At 41.3% G+C, this 14966-nt stretch overlaps 1 protein-coding gene across 2 annotated transcripts in view; it reads left to right on the top strand.

Moving 5' to 3' along the window:
* The first annotated feature begins 294 nt into the window (after positions 1-294).
* GSS (glutathione synthetase) overlaps positions 295-14966 on the top strand; it is a 33442-nt gene continuing 18770 nt past the window's right edge. For both annotated transcript variants that reach the window (XM_082857484.1, XM_082857485.1), the window contains exons 1-2: positions 295-363; positions 3073-3207. In XM_082857484.1, coding sequence (XP_082713610.1) covers positions 3079-3207 — 129 coding nt within the window. In that variant the 5' untranslated portion in view covers positions 295-363; positions 3073-3078. The remainder of the gene's footprint in view (positions 364-3072; positions 3208-14966) is intronic.

Here is a 14966-nt window from a genome sequence, read left to right as displayed (position 1 = left end):
AGTGACTGTCCCATTCTGAGTATCAGTTTCCCCATCTTGCGTCGGAAGTCAGCAGTTGCGACGCCCTACGAGCTTTAGCTTTTCAAACCCGTAGCTCCCGGCTGCCCCAACACGACTCCTCCCTTTCTTCCCAAGGTGCTGTTCCAAAGCTGTCCTCACACGGACCGCCCCTTCCCAGCCACCGTCCAGCTCCGCTGCTCTTTAAGCCCTGCCTGGGGTGGGGTGGGGGGCGGATTGTGTGGGGGGTGGTGGTGGTGGGAGGGGACGCGCAAGCGCGTTGGATCACATCGAGGCCCCGCCCCCTGAAGCTCCGGTGAAGGCGCGAGGGGGTCTGAGTACAGAGAGCGGCGGGACGACGAACGAGTAGGTTGGGGCACGGCAACGGCGGCCGGCAAGGGTCACGTTTCTTCGGGAGGAAGGCCATGAGGGAGGGGTCTGTCAGCGATTGGAGCCCCGGAGACCAGGAGATGTCGCAGCTCATACCCATGGCAGGGACCTAGAAGCTGGTGTCCAGTGAGGGGGTGGGGTTGGTGCTTCTCGATTGCAGATTTCCTAGATCTCCTGACTCCAGATTGTGCTGGTGTCGGGCGCTCGGTGCCGGTGAGACTAGAGCCGGAGTTTTTTTTTTTTTTAAACAACAAAAGTGGAAGCGATTGGAACCAAACTTTGCCTCTGGTGGGAGCGAGCGGGCCGTGAGGTGGGGCAGGCCTGGGCAGGAGACCGTGTTGTTGCCCCGGGCCTCACGCAGGCATTGGCCTCGCGCTTGGCTTTTAAGTCCGACCGGGGTTTTCTTGTGGGCGTGTTAAGGCTTTTGGTGATCTGGCTCCAGTATGTCATTCATTCATCATTCTTTCATTTAACATTCATTGAATACTGTAGTAGGCGCTGGAGCTAGAGAAGTGATCAAGACACACTATTCCCAATGATACAGGGGAAATTAATGGGTCGTAGAAAGAAGCCCTGGGCGGGGAACAGGGACGGCTTCTGAAACTAAGTCGTGAGCGGTGGGGATTGTCCCAAAGAGAGACGACAGCAAATGCCAAGGCCTGGAAGCGGGAGACTAGCCGGTGTGTCCTGAAGATACATCACTCCGAATCTGTTTCGTGCCTAGGGAAGAGATGGTGGTAGCCGGAACCACGCCTCCTAACGGTGAAGGTGGAGAGAAATTAAGGAATTCAGAGTACTGTATACTGAGATAGAATCCACAGGATTTGGGGAGAATGGGGTGTAGGAAAGACGTATGTACAAGGCTTGGGTGCCTGGGTCGGGTTCATCAAGAGTAGGAGCAGATTTATGGGGAGACAACAACACATTCTATTCTGGTTCTATGGAGACGCTCAGTAAGCAGTTGGATATTCTCCGTTGAAGGTCAGGAAAAGCACTGCAGTGAAGTTATAGATTCGAGTGTCATCAGCAAAACAGAAATAAAGCCACAAGAAGGATTGAGACTGTAGAATGAGAAAAACAAAGGGCCCAATTAGCACTTCTCATAGTAATTATTTTTGTCTTATCTTTCTCTGCGTCCTCAGTCAGGGTCCTGGCATTAGATGCCAATCAGTAAAAACCCAACAGCAGGGGGAGATAATAGAATCCCAGAGTTGTGAAGAGATGGGGGCTAATGGAGGGTTCCATTGCTCTAATGTCAGAGTCACAGGTTCTAGTCTTGGCTCTGCCACCAGGCTGCTGGTTGACCTCTGACAAGTCTTCTACCTGTAAAGTAGGTACAGCCAAAAAAAGAAGCTCCCATGTATAGAGCTTCAAACACTGCTAAGGAACTACACACAGGTTTCTTTTTTTTCCATTTAATCCACATGGTGACCTTATTTATAAAGGAAGTAATTATTATGGATTCAAACCCAGGTCTGACTGACCTCAGAGCTTTGTTCTCTACTACGACTGACCTCATCTATGTCTCACCTGACAGGGTTGTTGTCAGGACCCTCTTGAAATCACATGCTCATTCTTTCAAAACATTGTGCTGAGGCCGACAGACTATCATTATTGGTCTAGCACCAGTTCTGTCATGGGGAGTGGGGGATGGAGCTGACTGTGACGGAGGTTACTTGTCATTCTCCAGCTCTCTTCCTGGGACCACTGAGCTGGGCAGCCATGTTCTCATGACTGGTGTTTCCAGATTTTTATCCAGATTTTCTTACACCCCTGGGGCCTGCTGCAAAATCAGTGAGTGTCAAAGTGTGAGTTGGTTCACCCTGTGTGTCTCTGGCAGCCAGTTGGACTCCTCCTATTACATTGGGCACTTGGGTTTCAATTATTTCTATCCTGCTAATATGATTTCTCAAGAATATTTTCTGTCTTTTGGTTCTATGATGATAGCTGTCCATACAAGGAAGGTAATCATTTCCTGCTAGTGAGTTTGCCTCTGGTTAGCATGAGGGAGGAGTTCACCTTATTTGCATTTAATAGTATTCCACAAAGAGCTCCTTTTCCCCACTCCCACATAATTTATTTGAAACCTGCCGACATGGGTTGTTGGAGCTAGAAGGGAAATTAATAATATATTGCAGCAGTTCCCGTCCCAGGAAAATTTATTAAAAATACAGAGCTTCAGCCCTTCCCTCCCCTCAGACCTCTTGAATCAGAATCTCCAGTAGGGCCCAGGAATCTGTATTCTTTTCCAAGCTCTCCAGAATATTCAGCCGGTTTGGAAACCATGGTCTACCCCAGACCCCTTGTTTCACAGGTAGAGAACCTGCAGCTCTGAGAGGAGAAAGAACTTGCCACGATCACATATGTTTTTAGTGCCTCTTTCTCCAATGGAAAGCATTGGGCTGGGAGTCCAGAGACCCGAGTTCAAGTCCAGGTTTTACTAGTCATTACCTTGGGCAAGTCATTTCATCTCTCTGAGCCTCTGCTTCCTTACTGTGAGAATAAGGTCATCATTGGATTAGGACTCAAAAGAAGGAGTGTCAGTGGAAATGCTTTGTTAAGCTTTCCATTTTGTGCTCATGGAAATTGTTAAGAACTGCCAGCCAGTGTTCGCTCCCCCGTACCACACTGCCAGTTGCGGGGCCCCAGGCCATCTGTCAGCCCTTCTCTCTCCTTCTGTTGCAGGTCGGGATGGCCACCGGCTGGGGGAGCCTCTTGCAGGATGAACAGCAGCTGGAGGAGCTAGCAAGGCAGGCTGTGGACCGGGCCCTGGCGGAGGGAGTGTTGCTGAGGACCTCACAAGAGCCCAGCTCCTCGGAGGTAAGCCCCTGACCCCTCCTCACAGCACTGACCACACTGCTTGGATCCTACTAGGCCCCTGCCAGGCTGGAGGCAGCTCCTTTGGATTATCTTTTTTTTTCAATAACTAAAATTGATCTCTAGAAGTATGTAAAGTTAAAAAGCACCATGCTAGAGTAGTCAAATTTAAGCCTGGGGCTTGACGTGTGACTTAGGCAAGTTACATAGCCTCTCTCAGCTACAGTTTCTTCAAATATAAAAAGGAATAATAATGGGGACTACCTCATGGAGTTGGTAAGAGAATTAGAAGGTAATTCATGTGAAGCACCTTGCCCAGTAAACTGTAATTTTTTAAGGGCCCCTAGTCACACTGCCTTCCCTGTAATTAGTTTGTGGTATATCCTTCCAGGTCTTTCTCTGTGCATTTACATACATATATATGTATATAAAGAAATATAGTTGACCCTTGAACAGTGCTGTGGTTAGGGGTGCCAGCCTTCTGCGCAGTTGAAAATCTGCATATAACTTATAGTCGGCCCTCCATATGTGCGGTTCCTCTGTATCAGAGGTTCAGCATCCGTGGATTCAACCAGCCTCAGATTGCGTAGTACTGTAGTATCCACTATTGAAAAACATCTGCGTATAAGTGGACTTGTGCAGTTCAAACCCATGTTGTTCCAGGGTCAACTGTATATAGTTTTTAAAAGACAAATTGGATGATATATATTATGCTGTGATATATTTTTGCTTTCTTTTCATTTAACAGTCTGTCTTGAACTCTTTCCAACTCCCTCCATAAAGGTCAGCTTCATTCTGATGCATAGGATTCCAAGTGTGAATGGATCACAGTTTAGCTTTCCTCTACTGATGGCTATTCTGGTAATTTCTAACGTTTTATGACTACAAATAGCCCTACAGGGAACGTCCACGTACATGCCTGTTTGGGCACCTGTATGTTTCTCTAGGGTTGATACATAAAAGTAGAACTGCTTAGTCTAAACAACATCTTTAAAAAATCTCATCCTTTAAAAAAGAAAAACTTTTAATTTGGTGACTAAGTAAGACATTTTCAGGCTTCAAAATTCAAAGGGTATAAGAGTTTACAGTTTAACCCTCCCTTCCACATTCCCTAGCCACTCAGTTCTCCCTCCCTGAAGGCAACCGTGTTTCAGTATTCTTATTTATTCTTTTAGTTAGTTTACTCATAACAAGAAAATACGTATATATTCCTTTTCCCCATTTTTTACACAAAGAAGCATATTAGACAAGCTCTTCTAGCCTTAACATATACCTTATGATTATCCACATTAGTAACTAAGCCACATACTTTTTTTTTAAAACCAATTTGTAGATTTATTTATTTATGGCTGCTTTGGGTCTTCGTTGCTGCACGCAGGCTTTCTCTAGTTGCTGTGACTGGGGGCTACTCTTCGTTGTGGCACGCGGGCTTCTCATTATGGTGGCTTCTCTTGTTGCGGAGCATGGGCTCTAGGCGCGTGGGCTTCAGTAGTTGTGATACACAGGCTCAGTAGTTGTGGCTTGCGGGCTCTAGAGCACAGGCCCGGTAGTTGTAGTGCACGGGCTTAGTTGCTCTGCGGCATGTGGGATGTGGGATCCTCCCGGACCAGGGGTCGAACCCGTGTCCCCTGCATTGGCAGGTGGATTCTTAACCACTGCGCCACCAGGGAAGTCCCAAGCCACATACTTTTTTTACCAAGCCACATGCTCTTTTGTCTCTGTGTGCCCAGAACCTAGTTAAGGGCCTGATAGAGAGTCCAAATTCAATAACTTTACTGAGGCCCAAGTGAATAAGAATGGCTGTCACCTAAGGTAGGCTGATACTATAAAAAGTCTGCCTCTGGCTTTGGGAATATAATTGCATGGTTTGTGAACTTCAGATTTTGTGAACTTCTTGTGTGAACCCATGATGAAGTACCTTCCACTCCGAGATTTTATTTCTTCTGTTAATCAATAGGTATTGTGTGCAGGTCCAACAGCTGGTCCTTCTGGAAGTCAATGGAGCCTAGAAAAGGCACAGTCCTCAGTGAGATTTCCAGTCCAGAGAAAAAAGACAGGAAATGTGTGTATGTGTATGTATGTGTGGGGGATTTCATTCCAAATCTTTACCAGGTGCCTGTTCTATGCCTGGCCATTCTAGGCACTGAAGACACAGGTGAGTCAGCCAGAGGCTCTGACCTCTGGAGCTCATGGTCTAGTTGGAGAATGTACCACAAGACAAAATTAAATAATATCAGTTCTGGAGACTTCCATGGTGGTCCACTGGTTAAGACTTCACCTTCCAATGTAGGGGGTACAGGTTCGATCCCTGGTCGGGGAGCTAAGATACCATATGCCTCATGGCCAAAAAAACAAAACATAAAACAGAAGCAATATTGTAACAAATTCAATAAAGACTTTAAAAATGGTCCACATCAGGGGCTTCCCTGGTGGCTCAGCGGTTGAGAGTCCGCCTGCCGATGCAGGGGACACGGGTTCGTGTTCCGGTCCAGGAGGATCCCATATGCCGTGGAGCGGCTGGGCTCGTGAGCCATGGCCGCTGAGCCTGCGCATCCGGAGCCTGTGCTCCACGGTGGGAGGGGCCACAGCAGTGAGAGGCCCATGTACCGGAAAAAAAAAAAAGGTCCACATCAAAAAAAGTCTTTAAAAAAATAATAATGTCAGTTCTATGACTGAGTATTTACTACCTGCCAGGCACTATTCTAAACATTTTGGAATCTCTAACTCATTTAATCCTCACCACAGCAGAGATGAGGAAACCAAGGCCCAGAGAAGTTAAGTAACTTCCCAGAAGTCATTTAAATGGTGGTATAATTGGCAGAGCCAGAATTCAAATCCAAGGAGTTTGCCTCCTGAGTCCATGCTCTGAAATTACATTTTTTACTGCCTCTCCTAGGATACTGTATAGGACACCTGGAAGAAGGATCAATTCATTAGTAGTATTTGAACTATATCTTAAAAGACAACTCACAGAAAGGAACAGCATAGCAGAGGCCCCAAAGAAGGAAAAGGCAAAACATGTTCAAGAGAATGCAGCTGAATGCAGGGGACATAAGTGGATATAGTGGGAAAGAGTCAGGCCAAAGTCAGACAGCCAAGAGGCTTTGGGTACTGGGCAGAAGAAGAGTGTGAACTTTATCCTGTAGATCAGGCCTACGGACCAGCCACGTGCAGATTAAATAGTTGGCTTCTGCAGTGTTTAGAGAGTTAATTTATTTTTTAAAATACATGACCAGGGTACAAAATTCAAAAGGGTATTCAGTGTAGAATAAGTCCTTCCTCCAGTAATGGTTTTCCCTCCCCAGAGGCAAGCATTGTTAACAGGTTTTTCACTAGATTGTCTTTAAAAAGTCAGAGCCAACATTTTTTTTTATTGAAGTACAGTTGACTTACAATATTGTGTTAGTTTCAGGTGTACAGCATAGTGTTTCAGTATTTTTGCAGATTATACTCCATTATAGGTTATTACAAGGGAATGGGTATAATTACCTCTGCTATACAGTATATTTTTGTTGCTTATCTATTTTATATATAGTAGTTTGTTTCTGTTAATCCCATACCCCTAATTTGTCCCTCCCCACTTTGGTAACCACATATAGAAACCCCTTTGTTTTCTATATCTGTGAATCTGTTTTGCATATACATTCATTTGTATTATTTTTTAGAGTCTATAAATAAGTGACATTATACAGTATGCTGATATCGTATTGACTTATTTCACTAAGCATAATATCTCCACTTTGTTGCAAATGGCAGAATTTCATCCGTTTTATTACTGAGTAGTATTCCATTGAATATATATACCATGTCTTCTTTATCCGTTCATCTGTTGATAGATACTTAGGTTACTTCCATATCTTGGCTATTATAAATAGTGTTGCTGTGAACATTAAGGTGTATGTTTCTGAATTAGTGTTTTCATTTTCTTCGGATATATAGCCAGGAATGGAATTGCTGGATCATATGGTAGTTCTGTTTTCAGTTTTTTGAATAACCTCCATACTGTTTTCTATACTGGCTGAAGCAATTTACATTCCCACCAACACTGTATGAGGGTTCCCTTTTCTCCACATCCTCTCCAACATTTGTTATTTGTAGTCTTTTTGATGATAGCCATTCTGACAGGTGTGAAGTGATATCTCATTGTAGTTTTGATTTGCACTTCTCTAATTAGTGATCTTGAGCATCTTTTCATGTGCCTGTTAGCCATCTGTATGTCTTCTTTGAAGAAATGTCTATTCAGGTTTTCTGCCCATTTTTTGATTGGTTTGTTTGTTTTTTTGATATTGAGTTATATGAGCTGTTTGTATATTTTGGATATTAACCCCATGTCAGTCGCATCATTTGCAAATATCTTCTACCATTCCGTAGGTTGTCTTTTCATTTTGTGTTACATCAAAGAGTGTTCCACCTGTGTTCTCTTCTAGGAATTTTATGGTTTCAGGTCTTACATTTAGGTTTTTAAACCATTTTGAGTTTATTTTTGAATATGGTATGAGGGAATGGTCTAATCTCATTGTTTTACATTTGGCTGTCCAGTTTTCCCAGCACCACTTATTGAAGAGACCGTCTTTTCTTCATTGCATATTCCTGCTTCCTTTGTGGTAGATTAATTGACCATAGGTGCATGGGTTTATTTCTGGCTCTGTATTCTGTTCCATTGATCTATGTGTCTGTTTTTCTAACAATACCATGCTGTTCTGATTACTCTAGCTTTGTAGTATAGTCTGAAGTCTGAGAGGGTTATACCTCCAGCTTTGTTCTTTTTTCTCAGGATTGCTTTGCAATTCAGGGTCTTTTATGGTTCCATATAAATTTTAGGATTATTTGTTCTAGTTCTGTGAAAAATGTCATGGGTGTTTGGATAGGGATTGCATTAAGTCTGTAGGTTGCTTTGGGTAGTATGGCCATTTTAACAATATTAGTTCTTCCAATCTAAGAGGATGGGCTATCTTTCCATTTCTTTGAATCATCTTCAGTTCCCTCCATCAATGTTTTTATAGTTTTTAGAGTATAAGTCTTTTACCTTTTTGGTTAAATTTATTGCTAGGGATTTTATTTTTTTGAGATTTTAAACAAGATTATTTTTTACTTTCTCTTTCTGATATTTCATTATTATTACGTAGAAATGCAACAGATTTCTGTATATTAATCTTGTATCCTGCTATCTTGCTGAATTCATTTATTAGTTCTAATAGTTTTGGGGTGGAGACTTTAGGGTTCTCCATATAACATATCATGTCATCTGCAAATAGTGATAGTTTTACCTCTTCACTTCCAATTTGGATACCTTTTATTTCTTTTTCTTGTCTGATTGCTGTGGGTAGGACTTCCAATACTAGGTTAAATAGAAACAGTGAGAGTGGGCATACTTGTTCCTGAATTTAGCAAGAAGGGTTTCAGCTTTTCATTGTTGAGTATTACGTTGGCTGTGGGTCTGTCATAAATGGCCTTTATTATGTTGACGTATGTTCCCTGTATACCCACTTTGATGAGTTTTTATCATGAATGGATGTTAAATTTTGTGAAATGTGTTTTTTGTGTCTATTGAGATGGTCATGTGATTTTTATCCTTCCTTTTGTTAATGTAGTGTATCACATTGATTGATCTGTGAATGTAGAACCATCCTTGTGACCCTGGAATAAATCCAGCTTGATCATGGGGTATGATCCTTTTCATGTATTGTTGGATCCAGTTTGATAATATTTTGTTGAGAATTTTTGCATCTATATTCATCAAAGATATTGGCCTGTAATTTTCTTTATTTGTAGTATCTTTGTCTGGTTTTGGTATCAGTGTAATGGTGACCTTGTAGAATGAATTTGGGAGTGCTCCAGTCTCTTCAATTTTTTGGAATAGTTTGAGAAAGATAGGTATTTGTTCTTCTTTGTATGTTTGGTGGAATTTCCCTGTGAAGCCATCCAGTCCTGGACTTCTGTTTGCTGGGAGTATTTTTATTACAAATTCAATTTCACTTCTAGTAATTGCTCTGTTCAAGTTGTTTCTTCTTGATTCAGTCTTGGCAGGCTGTATATTTCAAGAAATTTGTCTGTTTCTTCTATGTTGTCCAATTTGTTGGCATATGACTGTTCATAGTATTCTCTTATGATTTTTTTTTTTTTTCCTCAGTACGCAGGCCTCTCATTGTTGTGGCCTCTCCCGTTGTGGAGCACAGGCTCTGGACGCGCAGGCTCAGCAGCCATGGCTCATGGGCCCAGCCGCTCCGCGGCATGTGGGATCTTCCCGGACCGGGGCACGAACCCATGTCCCCTGCATCAGCAGGCGGACTCTCAACCACTGCGCCACCAGGGAAGCCCTATGATTTTTTATATCTCTGTGGTATCAGTTGTTATTTCTCCTCTTTCATTTCTTATTTTGTTTATTCAACATTTTTTAAAATCATGAAATTAAAATAAAAAACTCTAAATACTCAGCTTACCTTGAAAAATCAGGTCATTTGGCAATCCTGGCTCACTTTCCTTCATGGCAGCAATTGGCTAGAGTGGAGTTATGACTGCCCCCTTTAGATAAGGTGGGGTTCTTACTTCTGTCACTCTCTGTTGTATTGTTTTCCTGGCTGTGAAGATGAGTGTTTATTGCCATGCATGTGCTATAGTTTTTCTTATAATAGAAGAATATGACTCTATGTCTGTGTGTCTATCGAAAGTGAAAAGACTGTGTTTCAGCCTTTAGCCTATGGACAGCAGAAAACAACGCTATACTATTGATCCCAAATCCAAGTGGGCATAATGAGTCACGTGGACAGAGGCAGAAGAAGTCTTGACAGAAAAACTCTTTGGGAGTTTTTCATGCCACATGAGATTTGTTGGAGGAGTCAGAGTTCTGAGCTTTAAAACCAAGGAAATACCCCTGCAGTTTTCACACATGCATTCAGTGTATTAAGTCACCCCTTACGTATGTGCAGTATTTCCTACTCTAACTCCTAAAGGCTTCAAGCTGAAAAAAACCTTACTTTCACAAACACCCTTCCTTAATTTTGTCTTAAATTGATGCTGAGGATGGCAATTTAGGAATTATTTTGAAAATTTTAATTGGATTTATATTAATTACCTGACATTTCTACTTTTAGAAATTTATGAACCTTCTCACACACAAAATACCTAGAATGTATATTCTAGGATGTTCATGGAAACATCAAGTTGTAATGGAGGAAACAAAGGAAACCACCTTGATGTTCATAATACAAAGCTAGATTCAATAAATTATGGTATATACAAAGAATGGAATACTATACCACCATTAAAAAGAATGAGAGGGCTCCCCTGGTGGCACAGTGGTTGAGAGTCCGCCTGCCGATGCAGGGGACATGGGTTCGTGCCCCGGTCCGGGAAGATCCCACATGCCGCGGAGTGGCTGGGCCCGTGAGCCATGGCCGCTGAGCCTGCGCATCCGGAGCCTGTGCTCCGCAACGGGAGAGGCCACAACAGTGAGAGGCCCGCATACCACAAAAAAAAAAAAAAGAAAGAAAAAGAATGAGAGAGACCTTCGATATGGCGGAGGAGTAAGACGTGCAGATCACCTCCCTCCCCACAAATACATCAGAAATACATCTACATGTGGAACAACTCCCACAAAACACCTACTGAACACTGGCAGAAGACCTCAGACTTCCCAAAAGATATATATATTTTTTTCCTTTTTCTCATTTTGTGAGTGTGTATGCTTCTTTGTGTGATTTTGTCTGTATAGCTTTGCTTTTACCATTTGTCCTAGGGTTCTGTCTGTTCGTTTTTGTTTTTCATTTTTTTTTCTTAGTATAGTTTTTAGCGCTTGTTATCATTGGTGGATTTGCTTTTTGATTTAGTTCTCTTCTTTCTTCCTTTTTTTTCTTTTTTTGAAATTTTTTTAATTTTTAATATATTTTTTTATTTTAATAACTTTATTTCATTTTATTTTATTTTATTTTCTCTTTCTTTTTTCTCCCTTTTCTTCTGAGCCATGTGGCTGACAGGGTCTTGGTGCTCCGACCAGGTGTCAGGCCTGTGCCTCTGAGGTGGGAGAGCCGAGTTCAGGACATTGGTCCACCAGAGACCTCCTGGCTCCACGTAATATCAAACGGCGAAAGCTCTCCCAGAGTTCTCCATCTCAATGCTAAGACCCAGCTCCACTCAATGACCAGCAAGCTACAGTGCTGGACACCCTATGCCAAACAACTAGCAAGACAGGAACACAACCCCACCCATTAGCAGAGAGGCTGCCTAAAATTATAGTAAGGTCACAGACACTCCAAAACACACCACCGGACGTGGTCCTGACCATCAGAAAGACAAGATCAAGCCTCATCCACCAGAACACAGGCACCAGTCCCCTCCACCAGGAAGCCTACACAACCCATTGAACCAACCTTAGCCACTGGGAGAAGACACCAAAAACAACAGGAAGTATGAACCTGCAGCCTGCGAAAAGGAGACCCCAAACACCGTAAATTAAGCAAAATGAGAAGACAGAGAAACACACAGAAGATGAAGAAGCAGTGTAAAATCCCACCAGACCAAACAAATGAAGAGGAAATAGGCAGTCTACCTGAAAAAGAATCCAGAGTAATGATAGTAAAGATGATCCAAAATCTTGGAAATAGAATGGAGAAAATACAAGAAACGTTTAACAAGGACCTAGAAGAACTAAAGAGCAAACAAACAATGATGAACAACACAATAAATGAAATTAAAAATTCTCTAGAAGGAGTCAATACCAGAATAACTGAGGCAGAAGAATGGATAAGTGACCTGGAAGATAAAATAGTGGAAAGGGACTTCCCTGGTGGTGCAGTGGTTGGGAATCCACCTGCCAATGCGGGGGACATGGGTTCAAGCCCTGGTCTGGGAGGATCCCACATGCTGCGGAGCAGCTGGGCCCATGCACCACTACTACTGAGCCCGTGCACCACAAAAGAGAGTAGCCCCTGCTTGCTACAACTGGAGAGAGCCTGCGCGAAGCAATGAAGCCCCAATGCAGCCAAAAATAAATAAATAAATAAATTTATTTTTTTAAAAAATAGTGGAAATAACTACGACAGAGCAGAATAAAGAAAAAAGAATGAAAAGAATTGAGGACAGTCTCAGAGACCTCTGGGACAACATTAAACACACTAACATTCGAATTATAAGGGTCACAGAAGAAGAAGAGAAAAAGAAAGGGACTGAGAAAATATTTGAACAGATTATAGTTGAAAACTTCCCTAATATGGGAAAGGAAATAGTCAATCAAGTCTGGGAAGCCCAGAGAGTCCCATACAGGATAAATCCAAGGAGAAACATGCCAAGAAACATATTAATGAAACTATCAAAAATTAAATACAAAGAAAAAATATTAAAAGCAGCAAGGGAAAAACAACAAATAACATACAAGAGAATCTCCATAAGGTTAACAGCTGATCTTTCAGCAGAAACTCTGCAAGCCAGAGGGAGTAGCAGGACATATTTAAAGTGATGAAAGAGAAAAACCTACAACTAAGATTACTCTACCCAGCAAGGATCTCATTCAGATTCAGTGAAGAAATTAAAACTTTACAGACAAGCAAAAGCTAAGAAAATTCAGCACCACCAAACCAGCTTTACAACAAATGCTAAAGGAACTTCTCTAGGAAACACAAGAGAAGGAAAAGACCTACAATAACAAACCCAAAACAATTAAGAAAATGGTAATAGGAACATACATATCAATAATTACCTTAAATGTAAATGGATTAAATGCTCCAACCAAAAGACACAGACTGGCTAAATGGATTTAAAAACAAGACCCATATATATACTGTCTACAAGAGACCCACTTCAGACCTAGGGACACATACAGACTGAAAGTGAGGGGATAGAAAAAGATATTCCATGCAAATGGAAATCAAAAGAAAGCTGCAGTAGTGATTCTCATATCAGACAAAATAGACTTTAAAATAAAGATGATTACAAGAGACAAAGAAGGACACTACATAATGATCAAGGGGTCAATCCAAGAAGAAGACATAACAATTATAAATATTTATGCACCCAACATAGGAGCACCTCAATACATAAGGCAAATGCTAACAGCCATAAAAGGGGAAATCAACAGTACCACAATCATAGTAGGGGACTTTAACACCCCACTTTCACCAATGGACAGATCATCCAAAAGGAAAATAAATAAGGAAACACAAGCTTTAAGTAATACATTAAACAAGATGGACTTAATTGATATTTATAGGACATTCCATCCAAAAACAACAGAATACACTTTCTTCTCAAGTGCTCATGGGAAATCCTCCAGGATAGATCATATCTTGGGTCACAAATCAAGCCTTGGTAAATTTAAGAAAATTGAAATCGTATCAAGTATCTTTTCCAACCACAGCACTATGAGACTAGATATCAATTACAGGAAAAAAATCTGTAAAAAATACAAAAACATGGAGGCTAAACAACACACTACTAAATAACCAAGAGATCACTGAAGAAATCAAAGAAGAAATCAAAAAATACCTAGAAACGAATGACAATGAAAGCATGACGACCCAAAACCTATGGAATGAAGCAAAAGCAGTTCTAAGAGGGAAGTTTATAGCAATACAATCCTACCTCAAGGAATAAGAAACATCTCAAGTAAACAACCTAACCTTACACCTAAAGCAATTAGAGAAAGAAGAACAAAAAGCCCCCAAAGTTAGCAGAAGGAAAGAAATCATAAAGATCAGATCAGAAATAAATGAAATAGAAACAAAGAAAACAGTAGCAAAGGTCAATAAAACTAAAAGCTGGTTCTTTGAGAAGATAAACGAAATTGATAAGCCATTAGCCAGACTCATCAAGAAAAAAAGGGAGAAGACTCAAATCAATAGAATTAGAAATGAAAAAGGAGAAGTAACAACTGACACTGCAGAAATACAAAGGATCATGAGAGATTACTACAAGCAACTATATGCCAATAAAATGGACAACCTGGAAGAAATGGACAAATTCTTAGAAAAACACAACCTTCTGAGACTGAACCAGGAAGAAATAGAAAAATATAAACAGACCAATTGCAAGCACTGAAATTGAGACAGTGATTAAAAATCTTCCAAAAAACAAAAGCCCAGGACCAGATGGCTTCACAGGCAAATTCTATCAAACATTTAGAGAAGATCTAACACCTATCCTTCTCAAACTCTTCCAAAATATAGCAGAGGGAGGAGCACTCCCAAACTCATTCTACGATGTCACCATCACCCTGATACCAAAACCAGACAAAGATACTACAAAAAAAGAAAATTACAGACCAATATTTCTGATGAATATAGATGCAAAAATCCTCAACAAAATACTAGCAAACAGAATCCAAAAATACATTAAAAGGATCATACACCATGATCAAGTGAGATTTATCCCAGGGATGCAAGGTTTCTTCAATATATGCAAATCAATCAATGTGATACACCATATTAACGAATTGAAGAATAAAAACCATATGATCATCTCAACAGATACAGAAAAAGCTTTTGGCAAAATTCAACACCATTTATTGTAAAAAACACTCTCCAGAAAGTGGGCATAGAGGGAACCTACCTCAATATAATGAAGGCCATATACGACAAACCCACAGCAAACATCATTCTCAATGGTGGAAAAATGAAAACATTTCCTCTAAGATCAGGAACAACAGAAGGATGCCCACTCTCAACACTATTATTCAACATGGTTTTGGAAGTCCTAGCCACAGCAATCAGAGAAGAAAAAGAAATAAAAGAAATCCAAATCAGAAAAGAAGATGTAAAGATGTCACTGTTTGC

This window comes from Leucopleurus acutus (genome assembly GCF_964270905.1).
Source record: "Leucopleurus acutus genome assembly, chromosome: 16".
Classification (NCBI taxonomy): domain Eukaryota; kingdom Metazoa; phylum Chordata; class Mammalia; order Artiodactyla; family Delphinidae; genus Leucopleurus; species Leucopleurus acutus.
Note: the sequence above shows the minus strand (reverse complement) of the source record. Positions and strands in the feature narration are given on the sequence as shown.